The sequence below is a fragment of the Nilaparvata lugens genome, chromosome 5 (assembly GCF_014356525.2).
Source record: "Nilaparvata lugens isolate BPH chromosome 5, ASM1435652v1, whole genome shotgun sequence".
Lineage (NCBI taxonomy): Eukaryota > Metazoa > Arthropoda > Insecta > Hemiptera > Delphacidae > Nilaparvata > Nilaparvata lugens.
Genome location: NC_052508.1, coordinates 21,948,270 through 21,967,548, shown reverse-complemented (window position 1 = coordinate 21,967,548; position 19,279 = coordinate 21,948,270). Strand labels below are relative to the sequence as shown.

The 19,279-nt window shown below is 35.4% G+C and overlaps 1 protein-coding gene across 1 annotated transcript; it reads right to left on the bottom strand.

Annotated features, from left to right (window-relative positions):
* Nucleotides 1-1,174: 1,174 nt before the first annotated feature.
* On the bottom strand, nt 1,175-14,737 carry LOC111051087 (myelin expression factor 2). The gene is made up of 11 exons (XM_039429418.1): nt 14,579-14,737; nt 10,853-11,216; nt 9,875-10,201; nt 8,679-8,982; nt 6,717-6,812; nt 6,459-6,478; nt 6,204-6,237; nt 5,074-5,283; nt 4,214-4,395; nt 2,907-3,042; nt 1,175-1,860 (listed from the first exon to the last, which is right to left on the bottom strand). The coding sequence occupies exons 1-11, from the start codon at nt 14,605-14,607 to the stop codon at nt 1,805-1,807; spliced, it is 1,758 nt and encodes a 585-aa protein (XP_039285352.1). The 5' UTR covers nt 14,608-14,737; the 3' UTR covers nt 1,175-1,804.
* Between the last annotated feature and the right edge of the window lie 4,542 nt (nt 14,738-19,279).

Here is a 19,279-nt window from a genome sequence, read left to right as displayed (position 1 = left end):
AACTATATTATTATACCTGTACCTGTACATAATTCAAAAGTAATAAGCCTCATCTCATTCAGACGCGTAATATCCCACTAAGAACTCTTGCTAATATCATAATGGTAAGTATTATGCTACTAAACAGCTGAACTAAGTTTTCCTTTTCAATCAAAAGTGCAACATAATGTGATGGAGCATCGGTGAACAAATAAGATTTGCTCTTAGTAGAATGAGTTTTCTTTTAAAAGGTTCTCAATGCTTTAGACGACGTGACAATAATGTTGACGAGAGAACCAAAATTAGGTTGAAGTAGAAGAATTCATCAAATATGAATCTTGGCGCATCTCATTGGCCCAAAATCAAAGCATCCCATTCTTTTTTTGATGATTCCACATACTTCAACATTCTGCCCACCGAATTTCTTGCTCCGCGCCTGTAGGCCTAATAAATATAGCAGGGACACTGAAACAGCCACAGGAACCCTCCAAGAAGTTAGATGACCATCTTCAATTATGTAAAAGCCAACCATGAATATAACAAGTTAATGAAAAAAGAAGATCTATCTATTTCAAAGAGAATGACTTGGAGGAATCGTCCACAATGTCAAACTATTGACTTGAGGCTTATTACTTTTGAATCCTACATTAAATTGATGCAAGATTAGATAGAATAATATAGTAAAATGTCCTTCAATAAACTGTAAGAAATTACTATCAACTCCTTTATAATTTTATAGCTGCAAAATTATCATGATTCAAAACAAATAATAATAATGCCTTGTCATTCAATCAATGTGTCTGTCTTTTTGATGTAGAATTGATCCAATTAAAATGAAACAACAGGAAATTGAATTAATGACAAAATTCAACACGCGGCTTTTCCTAGACGTGCTCTGATTAACAAGTGTTGTCAAAAATGTATTGTGGATAGAATTACACCTTCGAAATACATGATAATAAGAATTATTCGGCATAGTAAATTCTAGTTGCATCCTAAACGATCTTCCAAATCAAACAAGCACACAAATTTTCAAATCGCATTCACTGTAGAGAAATTCCGTCAATATTCAGTTATATGAAACAACAGGGAAACAGCAAGGACACCTTTAATGAGCTAAAGACACCCTTGCCAGGGAAATGCAAGGTCCTACACCAGGAAAACATTTTGCGTCATCAACAAATTAAAACCAACGTCAATCTCAAGAACATGAATTTAATGGAATTATAATTTATGCTTCACTTGATATAAATGAATAATTAAAAATATAAAAAACTTCTCCTTGACAGCAAACACGAGGAAAAATCTGTCTAAGATACAATAATGATAAATGTTACAACTCAAAATTTTTAAATAGTACAATGATACATGCATTACTTGACCGCTCAATGTGCAGACCATCAATATCGTTATTAAATAATAGACTAACGTGACCTAAGCATCTACTACAAAGAATTGTCTAATTATTTCTGAAAAGTCAAAAACCTACGATTCCTATGATTACAACTAGTCACTTCCCTATGTATGTTATGATGGTATTCATATCAATTACTGAATCTGACTCTAATAATAATGAAATCGTCAAGAAGAAGCAATACAGCTCGACTGAGCCGTCTCATTTCATAAAATATAAAGTTCATTGACACGCACATAAACCACCTTTCGAGAGCCTCAACATGGAATACTAATATAAAGACAAAGACGCCATCAGCAGAGATCCAGCAACATTTCAAGTGCGACTTCATGTTGAGCAACCAAAGACAACCAACCAAAATTGATAATGGTTATACTCAGTGCGCTAGACTACTCACATCCTTTGTATTATTCAGTAGAAGCGCACCTCAAGGCTGCGTCCATCCCAGCGTATTCGGTCAAAGTTGTCTGAAAACATCTCATTAAGGAAAATCAATAATATAACAGTTCAAGTGTAATGTTTATAGACATGAGTAATGAAAACAATATAAAAATAGAACGAGAGTTTTGAAAACCAAGCATTGTCCAAGCTGATGTTTTTTCGGCTATTTCTCCTAGAACATCAGCAAACAGTTGCCGATTGTGATACATCTATGACTATTTCATCATACCGTAAACTGGGGTAACTTAAGCCTACAGGGTAACAAAAGCCATTTTGCAAGGTAAATTTCAAGGGCCCATGCTAGCAACACTATTTGCGAGAATCTTGGATGTTTATAGATCGTTGAGTTGGAAATTGTATGAACTTCAAGCTGATGCAAAAAAATTACTGAGATTTGAAGATGGGAATTAAAATTTGTTATTATTTGGAGGTAATGTGTATTCAAATTTCATACCTAACATAACTTTTTCTGTTCATCCCTGTCTGTTTTCTTCCAAGCTTAGTAACCATTTAAAGATACAGACCCAAGTTTTACTCTAAGTTTCAAATCTGTAAAATGACTGGTCTAGATTCTTATTATTTAATAATTTAATATTTCTTCAGTCATTCATTAGTCATAAACTTCAATTACTGTATGTACTCTGCATTGCATTCACCGACAAAAAAACAATTACTATATAAGCACCACTAAACCATGGAATTGAATTACTGATTTTCAGAAACTGATACTGCTCAAAAGATAACCTAGAATAAAATTAATAATTATTATTTAACCTTGAGAAATTATTGGAGAAAAACGTCGCAGCTTCAGCCTGCAGCGATCTTGAATTGTATTCTCATTCCATCCAGTATTCATTTGTATATTCCACACCTTATTCACCCACGCAAAAACCATGGATTTCAAAAATAAACATCAAAATGGGCGAGCATCATAAAAAACAATAGGTAATCTTTGAAATTATTTATTTCTAGTTCTTTTAGTATGAGTGGAAGTGAAAATGATGATAGGCTAGAAAATATTTGTAAAAAATCATGATGAATAAAACTTTGATAGGTGAAATTCAAAGGATACTGATAGCTCGATTGGCTTCCCACTGTGAAGCAAACTGCACGAGACCGGTGTCCTTGCCTCTCAGCTCGGCATAAGTCACGTTGCCGGCATCACTGAACTTATCCTTCAGTTGCTGCCATGTCACGTTTGGAGGCAACTGAAAAACAACACAAAATCAATAAGCAATTATTATAGTTGCCAGGAATTATATCAAACAATGAAATAAATGAAATTCTTGGAGGTGAGGATGTGTTAAGTTTTATTAAATTACGAAGATTACGCTGGGCAGGTCATGTTGAGAGAATGACAGAGCATCGAACGCCAAAAGCAATTTATAAGGCCGGGATGGGGGCAGAAGACGACAGGGGAGACCAGGCAACCGATGGAGTGATTAAGTGGAGGATAATAGCATGGGGACGAAATCCATGTGACCGTGATGTGCTCTTCTGCGAGAGGCTAAAGCTCACATCGAGATGTAAAGCCAGAAGAAGAAAAAGAAGTTGCCAGGAATACTGGAATACTAATGTTTTAATTGAATAATAGTTGCTCGTGCATCTAGGGACTGAAATATAATATGTTGTTTCCTTCCAGTTTCCCATTGAGTACAACTATTACGTAATATAAATATATTATAGCGCATAAGTATTTTGATCAAAGTAGAATATTCCAATAGAAAATATTTCCCGTTCAAAGAAACAGAGAGACAGTTTATATAGCAGAACCGATCGCAAACATGGATTGATATTGATGGGGGTGATTTCATTGATGTAACAACGAGTTCTTATTAATCTCTAATTCATCGTGGCATAGTTTATAATAACTGAGCCATTGTATTATTGTGTAGCTGACCGACAGTCATATGTTTTATGGATGAAGTTCAGAAAAACAGATAATGTTTAGATTAAAAAGCCAAGAGTTTATGATTCCCTAAGCCCGAGCAATGCAGAAAATACTGTTACAAAAACGCCTCAACAACTTTCCCTTGCAAATTGCCTTTTTGTTCAGTCCATTTTGGCAACTGAAACACGAATGACATTATAAACTACAGCAAACACACGCTTGGATGTGATCTCCCTCACAATCATAACGACAGACTATGAACTGTTATCAAGCAAATTCCTCTGTCACACTCTGTAGATTCTGTATAGGCATTAATATATCTATCCATATTATTGAAAATTGAACATTTTACTAAAAATGGCATAAGTTACATAAAATTATTACTGCCCAATCATTTACCGATTTCAAACTTCAAATATGCAGTTCAAGCTGAACGTTTTTGTTATAAGTCTTTTCAAGACCAACAGGGAAACAGGAGGTATACTCACATTTCTGACAAGGACAGCATCGGTCATATTATTGGATGAATTGCCGGAGTTTTGGTTCAAGCTGCCCAAATTAGAACGGCGGGTGTAGTCACTGTTCTGACTATTCAAGCCGCCAGATAACCCTTGCATATTATCGAAATCATTGCCACTACTCATGCGACCACCAATGCTGTTTCCTGGTCCTGGAATAAATAAGAGTGAATCAAATTTTAATATATATTCGTATTCAAGATAGTTTAATTGAAATCATTTGAGACTAGATCATCCGAGATCATCACAATGCAAAGTGTGTATGACTGGTTTGTGAAACCCAACATTCAAGTTTATTTGCCACGCATTTGGATACATAAAATGGCTTACAGGACCATAGAGTATCTATCATACAGATTTCTGAGTTTCTATGTCACAATTTTACAATAATTGCTATTACTTTTGTAAGTTATCCCTTCTATTACAATATAGAGAATGATTTTGGATCTGCTACAATATAATTATATGTTGTTTGACGCGTCATCAAATCTGAACTACAGAACTTCAAAATTTGCAGGAGGATGCTAAATCAACCGAGGATAGTCATAGGACTTTTTTAATTTTTATTGGTCAATTCATTTCAATTTCAATGATTATCAAGTTATTTCTTCATTCGTCCTACATAAGAGAAAAGTCAGAAAAGTCTTATCATATGATATTTATCAAATGATCTATATGATCCAAAATACGCATAGTAAATAAAAAATTTTAACAAAAGGTTACCTAAAAAATAGATCAAACTGTGATTTGTCATCAATTCCAACAATCTTGGTCCAAAAAGATAAAAATCTACATAAATACTCTACGCCATTAGATAGAATATCACTAACCGTCAAAATTGTGAGAAAGACTGGACTCTCTGAGGAAGTTGTTTTGCGAGCTGAGTTGGTTGCCACCTCCGAAGCTGTTTCCCAGGCCACCGCCTCCGCCGAACGCAGAGTTGCCGCCTGCCAGTGCTGCCGACAAGTCACCCGCCCCCGCGCCGCCCGGCCCGCTGCCCATCAGGCTGGCAATGCCCGCTGCCCCGCCAACTCCACCAACTAACACAAAATCAAATCCCTTCTTAGATCACAATAAAATCCACCTGGTCAATAAGCTATAGTCTGTGCAGAACTTCGTTTGCAGCACTAGTCTTGTGGAGTACAGCGCTGCCAGATTTCACAGAATTCAGACAGCTCGTGAGCTAATTGTATGAGACCTGTATGCACCAACTCGGTTTTAACGGAGAAATATCAGCTGTTCGTTCAAACTCGGAATGAAACACATTACGATAAATGCAACAATATCAACAATTAAAGGTGATGATATCGCGTTAAACGTAGATGGCGCATGTGGCCCTGAGAGAAAGAGCAAAAAGAAGAGCATAGGCATTTTTGTTAGAATCAGCATAGAAACCGTGTACTCCTATTGTTATATTAAAATAAAATTGGACATAAGAATATGTACTGCAAACTAAGGTTTGCACGGACTATAGTTCAAATAGTTGCAGTATTGCTGATAATTACTAATACTGTAACAAATTGTAATAGGATGTGGCATTTCCTGTACAATAAAAATTCTTTTGAATTTTAATCAATAGTTTTGAGCTATGTGTCGGTACTAAGTACTCCGATCTAGATGATTCGATATGAAAGGTACTATTAACAAAAAGTGAAAATGTAACATTTCAAGTGCTAGTGCACATGTTTAATTTGTATATTGGGACGTAATTTTGATGAATCAAGGCTTTGTTAGACTTTGAGATTATTAATTAACATTAGACAACAAAGACCGAATGACCAGTACTACAGAATGACAAGTATGGAATTTGTGTTGATTTCCTCAGTTTTTCAACACTGGAAACAAAGAAAATGATGAAACGACACAGGTAAAACCAAGTGTTGAATGATAATGGTGAATTGGATAAGAAAAATCGTGACAGTATCAAATTAGCATGTTTCAATTATGTGCATTGACTTACGTGGTCGCCTGGCAGTAGAATCTATGGTCAACGGCTGTTACAACCTTGGTGGGACACCCTGTATAAAGATGTAAATTACTGGATTCAATAAGTTAATTTAGCTTTTAAGTTAATTCAATTCCAAAAATTAATTTAGCTTCAAGTTTTTCTAATATAATAAACATTTCATTAATACATTTTGTGATTCAAGTAATTTCAAAACCTACTCATAGTTAGGTGGCGCGATATTTGAAATTATAAGGGTCTACAGCAAACTATACACCTTTTTGGTGTAACTATACAGAATTTTAAAAGAAAAAAAATTCTTCAGCCTGAGAAAGAACAAGTGAAGAACTAAATTCAAAGGTTTCCACAAAATACTTCTAATGATAATTTGATGAAAGCAAACAATATCACAGAGCTAAAAAGAATATAATATATTATATGCAATATCAATAAAAAGCTTATGAATTGTAATAATATTCTCAAGATCGTTAGATTCAATATTGAGTTTTTTAATAAATGGCTACTGACCTAACGCAGCAAATGGTGATGGCACACCTGCTGAAGCAATGTTCTGCATCATACTGCTCAAGTTGTTGTTAAAAGTCTGAAGAGAAGGCAGGTTATCTGAAAATTAAAAGATAACAAATATGATTAAAAACTTAATGCAATATGTCAATTACAATTATAACAAGTAACTATCAAGATTTAGCAAGTAGGAAGCGGATGTCCAAGTATTCGCAACGGTTCATCTGAATTGAAAATTCTGAATAATTTGCCACTTGAATAACTAACCATCAACATGGTCAGTCAAGTGGTGGAGAGGATTACTGATCAAACTTCGCAACGTCGTAAAGTAGGAAAGTCATTCCATTCTATCTATCCCAACCACAGCACGTAAAAAGTAGATGTCATGAAATACGCAATAAGGTAGCTATAGTGAGGGCCACGTTATAATGGCAGTAGATAAAGATAGGAGAATAGCGATGCCAATTCTCTGCATTGATTAATTATATTTCTACACTGTCAAAAACATAATTGGCATCTTTGTGGACCTAGAAAAGGATAGTACCACCGGCTTAGTCGAATGATAGACAAGGATAGCAAAACCAAAGTTGATCAAATACTGTCATTATAACGTGGACCTCACTATAACCTATACCGACCCAGGTTTCAAACATGAAGGCTCTACTCACAATAGCAAGACTCATATCGCGAAGCAACTTTATGGGTAAATGGATCAAGTGTGTGAGTCAACGACAATGACAAAATTCCAAATTAGAAATTTAAAAGTATTTGGAAAATTCTGAATAATACTAGTACAGTATATTGCCGTTTAAAAGGGTGAAACCAACCCCAAAACTTTTCCTAAATTTACTTTTAATTAAATCTCCTATATCCCTATAATCCTATCCTCAAATAATATAACGAGCCCTGTTTGGATTTTTAGCCGTTCGTGAACTCCAGATCCACTCATTGGGTACTCGAGACTGATTTTCAAGGCCATGCTGGTCGCCAAGAGACGTGAGACTCTAGTGTTGAGAAGTGATTTGAAATGAAATAGCGTAAATATAAACGAGAGCACGTTCAAATGTGTTGAAAAAGTAGTGAGATTTGCCATTTTATACAATAATTAAAAAAACGTTTGAAATAAGCCTTTGATTACACAATTATAAATATAAGATTGAATGTAAAATTATAAAATTCTGACGTGTCACATGTTGTGCGAGCTCTGCTCGATTATACAGCTTTATGTGACAAAAACTGAACTAAACTAACTAATAATTCAAGTGGAAAGGCTGGTATCCGCGACTGGAGTCGTACGATGAGTTGAGCTAGTGTGAGTAGTGCATTAATTCCAACAGTTAATATCTAAGAGGAGATAATTATGATTGAGACAAGTAGATTTCTTCTATTTTCATTTTTGCAATGGGTGTTCTCAAATCATCACCAACCTAACAAAACTGGACAATGCTTTCCATTCAAACAACGAGGATCTCGCTATAACAAAATAGAAACGAACCCTGGTCTGGCATAGTAGCATCAACAACTGACATTTCCTAGATAAATCTAGCAGATGAAATTATTCTTGAAAAGCGTCCACATCAACTGAAATGACATCAGACACCTAAAGTTCAGTAGTAGTAACATGTTTTCTACCGTAAGGCTGGTCGCTAACGGTAGAGCATACATGATGCATTCAAGAATTTTTTATAATGCACATACACATGTTCATCATCAGCGAGAGGCTTCTAACATAAAATTACCAACCAAGGCTGGAAAATTACAAATTATAGGAAAATAATTCAACCTCAAACGGAGCAGCGAAAATAATAAACAAAAAATTAGTGATACAAAACCAAACCTCAAGAAATTTTGCTCGAAGCGTTTCACTGTTATGATACAACAATGTATGACGATTGTGTATCAAGCATGTTCTACCGTTAGTGGCCAGCCTAATGCTGAAAGAGGAATGAAATGAGGTAAACTGACTGGCAACATCCTTAAGGGGCGCGCCGTTGCTGCCGAGTCCCATGCCGAGACCCTTGAGGCCCTGAGGCAGCTTCTGCTGCGGGTCCTTGTCGGCACGGTCCAGTCTGACGGTGATGCGGCGATCGAACAGCATCTGGTTGTGCAGCATCGAGATGGCCTGCACCGCCTCCACGGGGTGCGAGTACTCCACCACCCCAAAGCCACGGCTCTTGCCGTCCTTGTCCACGCTCAGCTCGCACCGCTCCACGCGACCTGCCAGCTTGAAAACTTCCTTCAACTTCTTTTGGTCTACTTTGAAGTCCAACTGCAAAGCACACAAACCGTATAAAAAATATTTATTTGCCAAAATGACATTACAGGATAAGAAAACTTACAATAATCAAATCAAATAAGTTATTTACAATACAAAAAAAAACTTGAAATACCCTTCTCTTTTGCTCTCAAGTCTTATTTAAATGTGTTTGTTTTGGAAATTGTACTCAGGTTCCAAGATTTCTTCATTTAGTCCAGTCAAATGGTTATTTTTCAGGAAACAGCCACGAAATAATTTTTCTTGTCTGCTTTACATGCATTTTGGGGCAATAAATTCGAATCTAAAACTTGCTGACACTCCAGAGGGCGGCTTCACCCCTAAAAACCCACAAATTTTGAAAAATTTCCTATTTTATTTCGTAAAACTTCGGGGTTTTTTGAGAAAAAGCATTCTCTACAAAATTAAAGATAATAAAATTCACAATAAATTGAGTGGTGTGCAGTATTCTACAATTTCTGATTTGAAGCTACAGATTTTCCAAAAAGGGGTATGTTTAAGGTATTTTTTCAATCATGGAAAATCACTACTCCCACTCTATACAACTTATATGAATAAAACCCAAAGTATCATGTGATAGCACAATAAATTCTGAACAAGATTCCACAGAAATTTTGATATTCAGTATTGAGGGGTAGGGAATAGAAGCAAAAACAGAAAACCATGTCCCACAGCCAAAATACAAAATTTTATTGTAATAACTTTTCAAGGCCTTCCTAACCAAACATCTTTACATCGATACAAGGATCAACTGATTATTCGTCAATTACAGTACATTATATCAATTATTGGATTAATAAAAATGATTGTGATAGTATGAAAATTTCAACATGTAATTTAAAAACAAATAAGAAGGAATTGTGTTGGGTGATAACTGATAACTTACATTAGCGACAAATACAGCGTTGACGAGTGGGCCGTTGATGCAGAGGTACTCGAGGAATTGCGGGCTGAGGCCATACATGTTGCCCCACTTCTCGCCACCAATCGAATTGTTGCCGCCGCCCAGGCTGTTGGAGCTGGCGCCTAGGCTGGCAAGGGCGCCGCCTAGACCACCGCCAACTCCGCCACCCGACCAAGGCGCTCGGTCGTCGTTTCTGTTGTTGGAACGCTGGTCGTTTCTGCCTCCTCGGTCGTTGTTGTTGCTGCTACTGTTGTTTCGGTTATTGCCGGTGATCGGCCGACCACACTTGTCTCTCTCGACATCATTGTCCTGAGAAAAGTCAACATACAAGCCTCAATAATCAACGTTGATAAAAAAAAGCATAACATGGAGACTATAGGAAACCCTTGTGTTTTGTTAATTTTCAAGTTTTCTATCATGTTTGAGCTACTGAGTTTTCTACATGTGTTCAGATTTTCATTATCTTATAGGTAACTTAATGTAGGTAGGCTACTGTGCGAGTGAAATAAATTGGATTACAAGAGGGTTTTTTTTGTTCTCTGAATTAATATTTTCAAAAATGTAAATTTCTGTAAAACTGAAATTGTGTAGTAATTAAGGTGGGTTTGTTTCCTTTGTATGAGAGCATTATATTGAGAAAGAAATAATAATTAATGGAATTAATCAACATATAAAATTCAACAATATTGTATAATTTGAGTTCCAGATAACTAATTTTATTAATGTTTTGAATTTTGTTCTTTTTTACTCATTCTTGTTCTCCCAGGAAAATGAAAAAAAATTATTTTGTTTATTGCTGAATAAGAAAAAAAAATTAGAAAAATATTTCAAGTTCAAATCTAGGTTCAATTTATGAGTAATTTTATTGATTTTATTTATAGAAAACATAGCCAAAATATAATTGAATGAGAAAAAGAATGACAAAAAATGAAAATAAAGTGAATTAAGCTGTCCACTAACCTCTCTGACAACCAATTTGCGGTCTTTGAGCGTGTACCTGTGCATTCTCTGCACAGCCTTCTTGGCCAGTTCGGGTGTGTCGAACTCGACGATTCCACAGCCACGCGGCTTGTCATTCTCGTCAACAAACAGTTTGACAAACGACACATCGCCAACTTCTTGTCTGAAGAGATCCTTCAGCTCTTGCCAGGTATACTCGTAGGCAATGTTGGATATGTAGACGCGTTTATCTCCACCGCCTCCCGACTTCCTGTCGCGACTGCGTTCTCGGCCACCCCCTCCACTACCCCCACCCGCATTTCCTCCACGGCCACTGCTTTGTCTGTCTCCTCTCCTCGCCCTGTCCCTGCTTTTCTCGTCGTCTCTGTTCAACACACCCAAACCAAATTAATGCATCAATTCACAATTCAACATTGAAAAAATGTTATCGAAATACTAGCATTTCATTTCCACCTGATACATATGGCCTCATCAAAATTTTCAACTACTGAGGATTGTAGGTATGTACTGTGAGTTGAATATATTGCTGCAGAAAACTAACAGTTTGATTATCTTACATTCCCGATTAAAAAAACGGCTGGCTAGGTGGCCTATTCGGTAGTTGGCGGAACATATAAGCATATATAAATCCATAGAAATTCAAAACCGTTGACTTGAATCTTAGACTCATCTTCGCTCGGTCAATTATAACTTCCTAAATCGAGATGTGGAGGTAGAATTTTGATATAATATTACTAATTTACTAATGTGTCCCCTTCGAGTCTCATTTTACAGAGGTACCGTACCTATGAGAAGGTCCCCGATCAAACACAGCTGCAGTCAATGCTTTTTATTACTACGAATTTTCAACTGCAATGAAGCTCAACCTTCGAATATTAACATCTAAGAAAATTATATACTAAAACACTGAAGTTTGGTACACCCCAACTTATTTCATATAATTCATAGAAATTTCAAAAATTCTTTCTACAGATCTTTTCTGTTATATTTCGATGGCCTAATACTACTTCAAGTGACAAGAACTTTCTTGTGTAGTTTTTACTTGCGGTTTCTCTGATCATTGCACATTTATCCTTTAAAATGTATAGGTTTGAGAAAATATTAAAAGAAATTATATTAAGTTTACCAGTAGTAATCTACATTCTCTGAAAGTCAAAAATGAGTACATTCATTGATAACAACTAATGCAAAAAAGATAGTCCAGTCAATATGAACATAAGAAAGGGGGCGTGCTGGTAATATACAGGGTGTTTCGGAAGTAGTGTCGAACATTTTAAGGTATTGTTCCTGGATGATGGGAGACTACAAATGTCGTATTTGAAGTGTCCAAAACTTAGCGGTTATCCTTATAGCTGCTATTTTGTTTTTTTCACTTAGGAATTTTTATCTCAAGAACGAAATGTTGTATTGATCTGAAATGTGGCATATTTATATATGCTATTTAAATATAAATATTTATGCTATAAAGACCCACTTTAAAAAAATAAAATAAAAAGATTTCGATTTACATATTCAAAATGACGGCCATTTTAAATTGTTAATGGCAAATTTCACGAAAACTGCTCACTTTACAGAAAATTTACAAGAGACAATAGGTTAGCAAATTTTATCAAGATTTCAAGGAAGCCTTATTTATTAAGATTGGTCGAAGAATGACAGAGTGTCCCCCCGGGGGACGCGTCAGAGTGTCCCCCCGACAAGTTGTCACCTCCTCAGAAAGGAGACAAGTAGACGGGGACGGCTCACGTCAACCTATTCCCTCAAAACCGGTTTTAAAAGGGGACAGGTTAACGGGGTGTCAAATGGTCGGGGTGGCACCTAATCGCGTTCCCATTTTAAATAATGACAATATTTAATGTGCAATATTCAATGTCAAAGTCGGATCTTGAATGGTTTTATTGGTTTTTGGTCTGTCAAATGTTGCTGGACGAGTTGGGTAAACTGGAGACCCGACTCATCCAACTGCCAATGTCGCATAAAGCAGGGTAGGGACATAGGCTACAATATTCACTGTCAAAGTCAGGATCTTGAATGAGTTATTGATTTTGGGTCTGTGAATGTTACTGGACGAGTTTCTGGTAAACTAAAAACCCGACTCATCCAAATGCCAAAATCACATAGGGTACGGACATAGGCTAATATTATATTAACGTTGAGACTGGAATATTGGTAATAGTAATAATGCTAACAGAGTCGAGCTGCAGCAAGAGTTGGGATGTTGGGCTAATTCGTGGGAAACGCGTCGGAGTGAGAGTGGTGAAAGATTCGACTAGTGATCATACATCTTACTATAGTGAGGTCCACATTATAATATCAGTGTTTGATTAGTAATAGTAGCCTATTGCTATCCTTGTCTATCATTCGACAAAGCGAATGGCGCTATCTCTTTCTCGCTTTGCCCTGTTTACAGATCGTCTTTTAAGAACAATGTAGAATTAATAATTACCTAATTAACAAAATATTTCACCTTAATTATGAAAATTCATTATGAAATTATTATTTTAAACGAATCCACAGTTAATATTACATAAATAAAAATGTATAAACTACCGTCTATAGAAGGCATAGACTAGGCAGAGGGATCGGCAACGTTGTTCTATCTTTTCCTACTGCCATTATAACGTGGACTTTATTATAGCGGTTGATCATTGTTGGACAAAACATCGGATAATTGCTTTTAAATTACCTATATTACAACTTTCAACGGGTTACCTAGGCTACTCCGCTACTCCTGATGACTCTTAATTATTAAATGCATGTTTTATTCAAGTTTGCATATATAATCGTAAACACGAAGCTAACCATGTTACAAAATACATGAAGGTTTAAATAAAACACAATATTATATGAAAGAAAACTATCTGCACAAGCGGAACAAATTCAAGTGCACACCAAATTACTGGGGGTCATACTTCTTCAAAATGATGCCGGAACGGATAAATTACTTAAGCACACTGAGCCAACACAATTTGTAAAGGAACTGAAGAGGTAATTCACAGAACGACCTTTTTACTCAGTGGAAGAAAATATCGGAATCGTGATGAAGATATTGAAAGTAAGAAGTGAGTAATGTAATGAGCCAATGTTCAAGTGTTGTGTTGTATAAATATTTTTCATTGCCTTAAGCTGCTTTAAGGTTTACAACGGAGTTAATAACAAAAGTTTTCAACATTTTTGTTGTTAACTGATGTTAATAACAATAGCCATCAACATTTTGTTAGTAACATTTTCTTCAATAACACGGAATTTTCTGTTAAAAACAGATGTTTTTAACTTTGGCTAAACTGTAGGTCCAGTACCAAAATACCTGTAATCAATTTTTTGGTTGGGATCGATTTATGTTACTTTGATTTTTTGTTCAAAATAACATACTAAATCGATCCCTACCAAAAATTTGATGACAGGTATTTTGGCACTGAACGTAAAATTACACCTTAACTTTTGTTGAGAGAAATTTTTTACTATTCAGTCTTAATAACTCGGGTAAACGCAGCTTTAGTCAATTAAACTTCAGATATGAAAAGAAAAACTGTATAAAACTTTCATAACAATAAATACTTAATGTGCATGTGCATAATTTGGATAAAAGCAGGATAAAGGCCTAATAATATATAATATTAATCATTGAGAATGTGGAATATTAGTAGGCTAACAAAACTTTGAAAAGATTTATTACTAGATATTATCTTTATCTAGTTTATAAGATTTAACAATTAAAAAACTCACCTGTCTCTTTTAATTTCGGGCTCACTCATGTTGAAAGAAGATTTTTTCTGTTATAGAGAAGCAGAATTTAACACTAACAATACAAATAACAGCAACGACGCGTCAAAATGGCGAGCAAAGAGAAGTCAGAAAAGGCTGATGTTGATGCTGAAGCTGAACCGGTGACCGGAATCCCGGAAAGAATGGGGATGAGTACCAACCTTATAGAATATTTAGAATAATCTATAAAACATAATATAAAAACGTTTCTTAATGATATATAATTAATTGGGAAATTATTTTCTGAATTTTTATGTACGTGCAGATTCCACAAATTTCTTGAATGTTCAAATTAATGTCATGATCAAAAGTGTACTCATGAGATTTTGCCTCGGGCGAGGCATGTATTTGTATTTTGCCCCGAATATAAGCGTGCGTTAGGCAGTCAATAAGCTGTTTGGCCAAAATAATGCAATCGATGAGCGACCACTGTTACCTCACTTAATATTATTGAAGTTATCAATTTTATTTTCAAATAAAAAAGGGAAAATAAAACGCACCAGCCTATCCTGATACAATTAAATTTGATTCTAATAATGGGGAAAAAAATAGTTGCTTGAAAACTAACCAAATTTTGAATAAACGACAACTCTATATTATTATATTGATCACAGTAAATCTCATTATTCTTGCAATTTATGAGAGATTAATAGGTATTTTTAAGAAAAATTTAACACGATCAAATTAATGATGGATATTAGGTTATAGAAATAGCAAAATCACATAGTTTATCATCAAAACCTAACATTCAGAGCACAAATTAATGAGAAGAAAAAATCAAACAATTTTGCAGGCTATGACAATACAGTATTACTATATAGTGAGGTCCACGTTATAATGGCAGTGGATAAAGATAAAGGAGAAAAGCGTTGCCAATTCTCTGCTTCAATAATTAATTATTCTTCTGCATTGTCAAAAACAGATTTGGCATCGTTGCGGAGCTAGAAAAGGATATAGTACCTACTACCTGCTTTGTCGAATGATAGACAAGGATAGCAACATCAAAGTTAATCAAATACTGTCATTATAACGTGGATCTCACAATAGCAAAATGTTGAAAAAATTTGAGCAAAAACTGAAAACTTCTCTATACCTTACAATCATAGTAAATTCATCTATAGAACAGGCTGCCCTTCCACAAAGACTAAAAATATACAGCATGTTTCAGAAGTAGTGTTGAACACTTCAGGGTGTTGTTCCTCTATGATATGAGATTATGAATTTCAAATTAATTTGAAGTGTCCAAAACTCAGAGATTATCCTAATTATAGCTGCCATTTTGTTTTTTCACTTAGGAATTTTCATCTCAAGAACGAAATGTTGAATTGATTTGAAATATGGCATGAATATTTATGCTATAAAGTCTCAACTTTGAAAAATAAAATGAAAAAAATTAAATGGAAATTTTCAAAATGGCGGCCACTTTAAATATTTGATGGCGAATTTCACGAAAGCCGTTCACTTTACAGGATACAAAAAAGTTATAAAATTTTATCAAGAATTCAAGGATACCTTATTTAGTGGGATTGATCGGAGAATAACAGAAAAATCTTTTTTTTTTGTACTGCATGCAAGACCATGAACACACAAGATCATCTGAAAAACATTGTAAGATCAGCTAGATGGCCAAATGGATACCGAGTTTAAAAGCTTCATCTTGAATACAATAATGGAATAGAAAGATGTGATATTGATGTTTAAATGGTGAAAAGTGGTCATGCGTGCAGTACAAAAAAAAAATGATTTCTCTGTTATTCTCCGATCAATCCTAATAAATGAGGTATCCTTGAATTCTTGATAAAATTTTATAACTTTTTTGTCTCCTTTATAATTTTCTGTAAAGTGAACGATACTTTGAGCCATACTTTGCATAGATGGGGCGGTGCTCCTGAAATTTTCACAGATATGGGACTTGTGACAGTTGATAGAGCTTATCAATTAATTTTTTAGGTATGAATTTGATCGAAATCGTTGGAGTAGCCGTTTTCGAGATCGCCATTTTGGCCATCATCTTGAATTGATTTGATCGAAATTGTTCTTGTCGTATCCATGTAGTGTAAGGACCTTAAGTTCAAAATTTCAAGTCAATTGGGAGATGAGATATCATGTACACAGACGCACATACACTCATATACACACACACACACACACACACACACACACACACACACACACACACACATACAGACCAATACCCAAAAACCACTTTTTTGGACTCAGGGAACCTTGAAACGTATAGAAATTTAGAAATTGGGGTACCTTAATTTTTTTCGGAAAGCAATACTTTCCTTACCTATGTAAATAGGGCAAAGAAAGTAACAAATCATCAAATTCGGTCCACACATAAAAAAGTTATTGAATGTCATAATTTGAGGCTCGATTTTTCATTTATATAGATATGATTCAAGATCAATTTCATGATGGTAGATCAGTTTTTTCAATTCTTGAACACTATTGTGATTCAAGATCAATTTCAGGATGGAAGAACGATTTTGGAAATTATTTTTTATACTTGATAAAAAAAGGACAAAAATATGCCCACTTTATTATGGTACTGTATTCACCTACATACACTGAAGGTTTGAACCCAGAAGGTTTGAATATTTGTTAGCAGAACCGCTAACCTCTACACCATAATAGATATCTATTTATGTTTCTGCTGTTCAATTGACTTCAAATCCTATAGAGTTGAATATGGGGTAAATTATCAGTTACCTCCTTTTTGTTCTTGAGGGCAAAGTATATCATCTGAGGCACAAGGCTATACAGCATTTCCATAACAAAGCTTATGGAATCTTATCAACGAGGTGGTAGAGCAAGTCTGCACTACAACTCTTGATGGTAGCTGGTGTTCTTGAAAAAGCTAGATACAATTTAATGGATGAAAAGAGCAGATCAAGACCTATACAGTCTTTTAACAAATTATTGATTTGGTCAACTAAGTTATGCATTTTTAATACCTATATTATTTCTTCACTTCTCTAGAGTTAAGACAAATTGTCAGCATTACTGTATTCTTCTTGGATTGATTCAAAAAGGTTCTTATACTTCAGAAGGTTTGGTAGATCCACCTTGGGTAGGTCATGTCCCCTGGGGTTCCCCACTCAGCAATTGAGGAAACTATCCTTATTAGAGTCTCTATAATTATGTCAGCGTCGAGATAAAGCATCTGTCTTGTTTGCTTGGGCATTATCGTTGGATGGTGCTGTCAATTCTCCTACCTTGCTGACAATTCTGAATATCAGCAGTGTTCCGTCATTCAATAGGCGGAATGCTAACTTGTTTGCGGCTCCAAGGTGCAGAACGGTGCACCTTTTTTCTCACCTTCCATAAGATTGCAGAGATTAATGAACAAATTGAGTTTGAATGTTCAGCTTGTTGGGTCAGAGAGAGCGGTAAAGAGTGGGTTGCTGAGGTTAATCCCTCCTGGATGGTTGGAGTTTGATTGGAGAAAGTCTTCTGTGACAGTGATCTCTTTGTTTTTCACTACTCCTATTGTAGTCCAAGTCCAGGCAATGAATGTTCAAAAAAGGGTATAGGGGGAAATGTTTGGAAGACAATTTTTGGCCCCACAGTATATTTGCGTATGGCGTGAGGGAAGAAAACGAACATAAATAACATTATTTACACTGTATGAAGTGCTGTCATAATAATATTAAAATCAAACAATATTATGAGAATGTCATGCTTGCCAGTCAAATGGCTCATCTGTCAAAATGTAAAACATAGGAAAAATAGTTATTGGGTTCAAAGTACCCCACACAGAAAATCAATCTCCATATTTGAAATGTCAACCTCCAGGTCACTCAGCCACTCTATAGCTTCTCTGGTCAGAGTGAGGAGGCCCGCAGCCCCTGCTGCAAATCTGTACATTGGACACTCATTTGTTATATGTTGAAGAGTTTAAACTTGACCGCAATCACAATTCTCAGAATTTGCAATAGGTACCCCATCTATACATGGATGCTTTTGCCCTGCTGCAACCAGTCCTAATCCTATTGAGCCTGACCCATAATTTTCTAGGGAGAGAGAAACCTATTGGAGAGACTGTCACATTTACTGTGTCTCAAATCTCATTCTGTTCACACAGCTCTTTCCATGTGTCCAAGATTTGTTGGTTGCTCATTCTACAACTTAACCATGGATCTTCGTGATCCTACTCTCCATCGAAGACCCCACAGTTCTGTTAAGGCAAGGGTAGTAAGGAGGTAAACATATCAAAAGTCCCTACCCCTACCCCCTGTGCTAATTGGATGGGGGTGGTTTAAAGGTACCATTTTCTGGTTTCTCGCATAAAACTCTAAAACTATGTATTTTAAGTACTTGACTGTCATATAACAAATTGAAGCTTTACATAATTTCCTACAATATTTTCTATTTTTGCTCTCATAACTTTTTAAAAATCGACTGGAAAAATACATGCTGATTATGAGCTTATAAGGCATCTAATTCTCTTCAATTTGATGTATAATTTCACACTTTTACGAATTTCTCTTCTCCTTTTGCAACAGATTTAGTGTTGAGTGTGAAATTTCAATTTTTGCAACAATAGACCAATGGACAAAGGAAATTGGAGGGAATGTTTTGAACAATTTTTTTGACTTTGCAGCTTCGTTAAGACTAATTAGGAGAAGAACATATCAAAAGTCCCCATTCCTAACT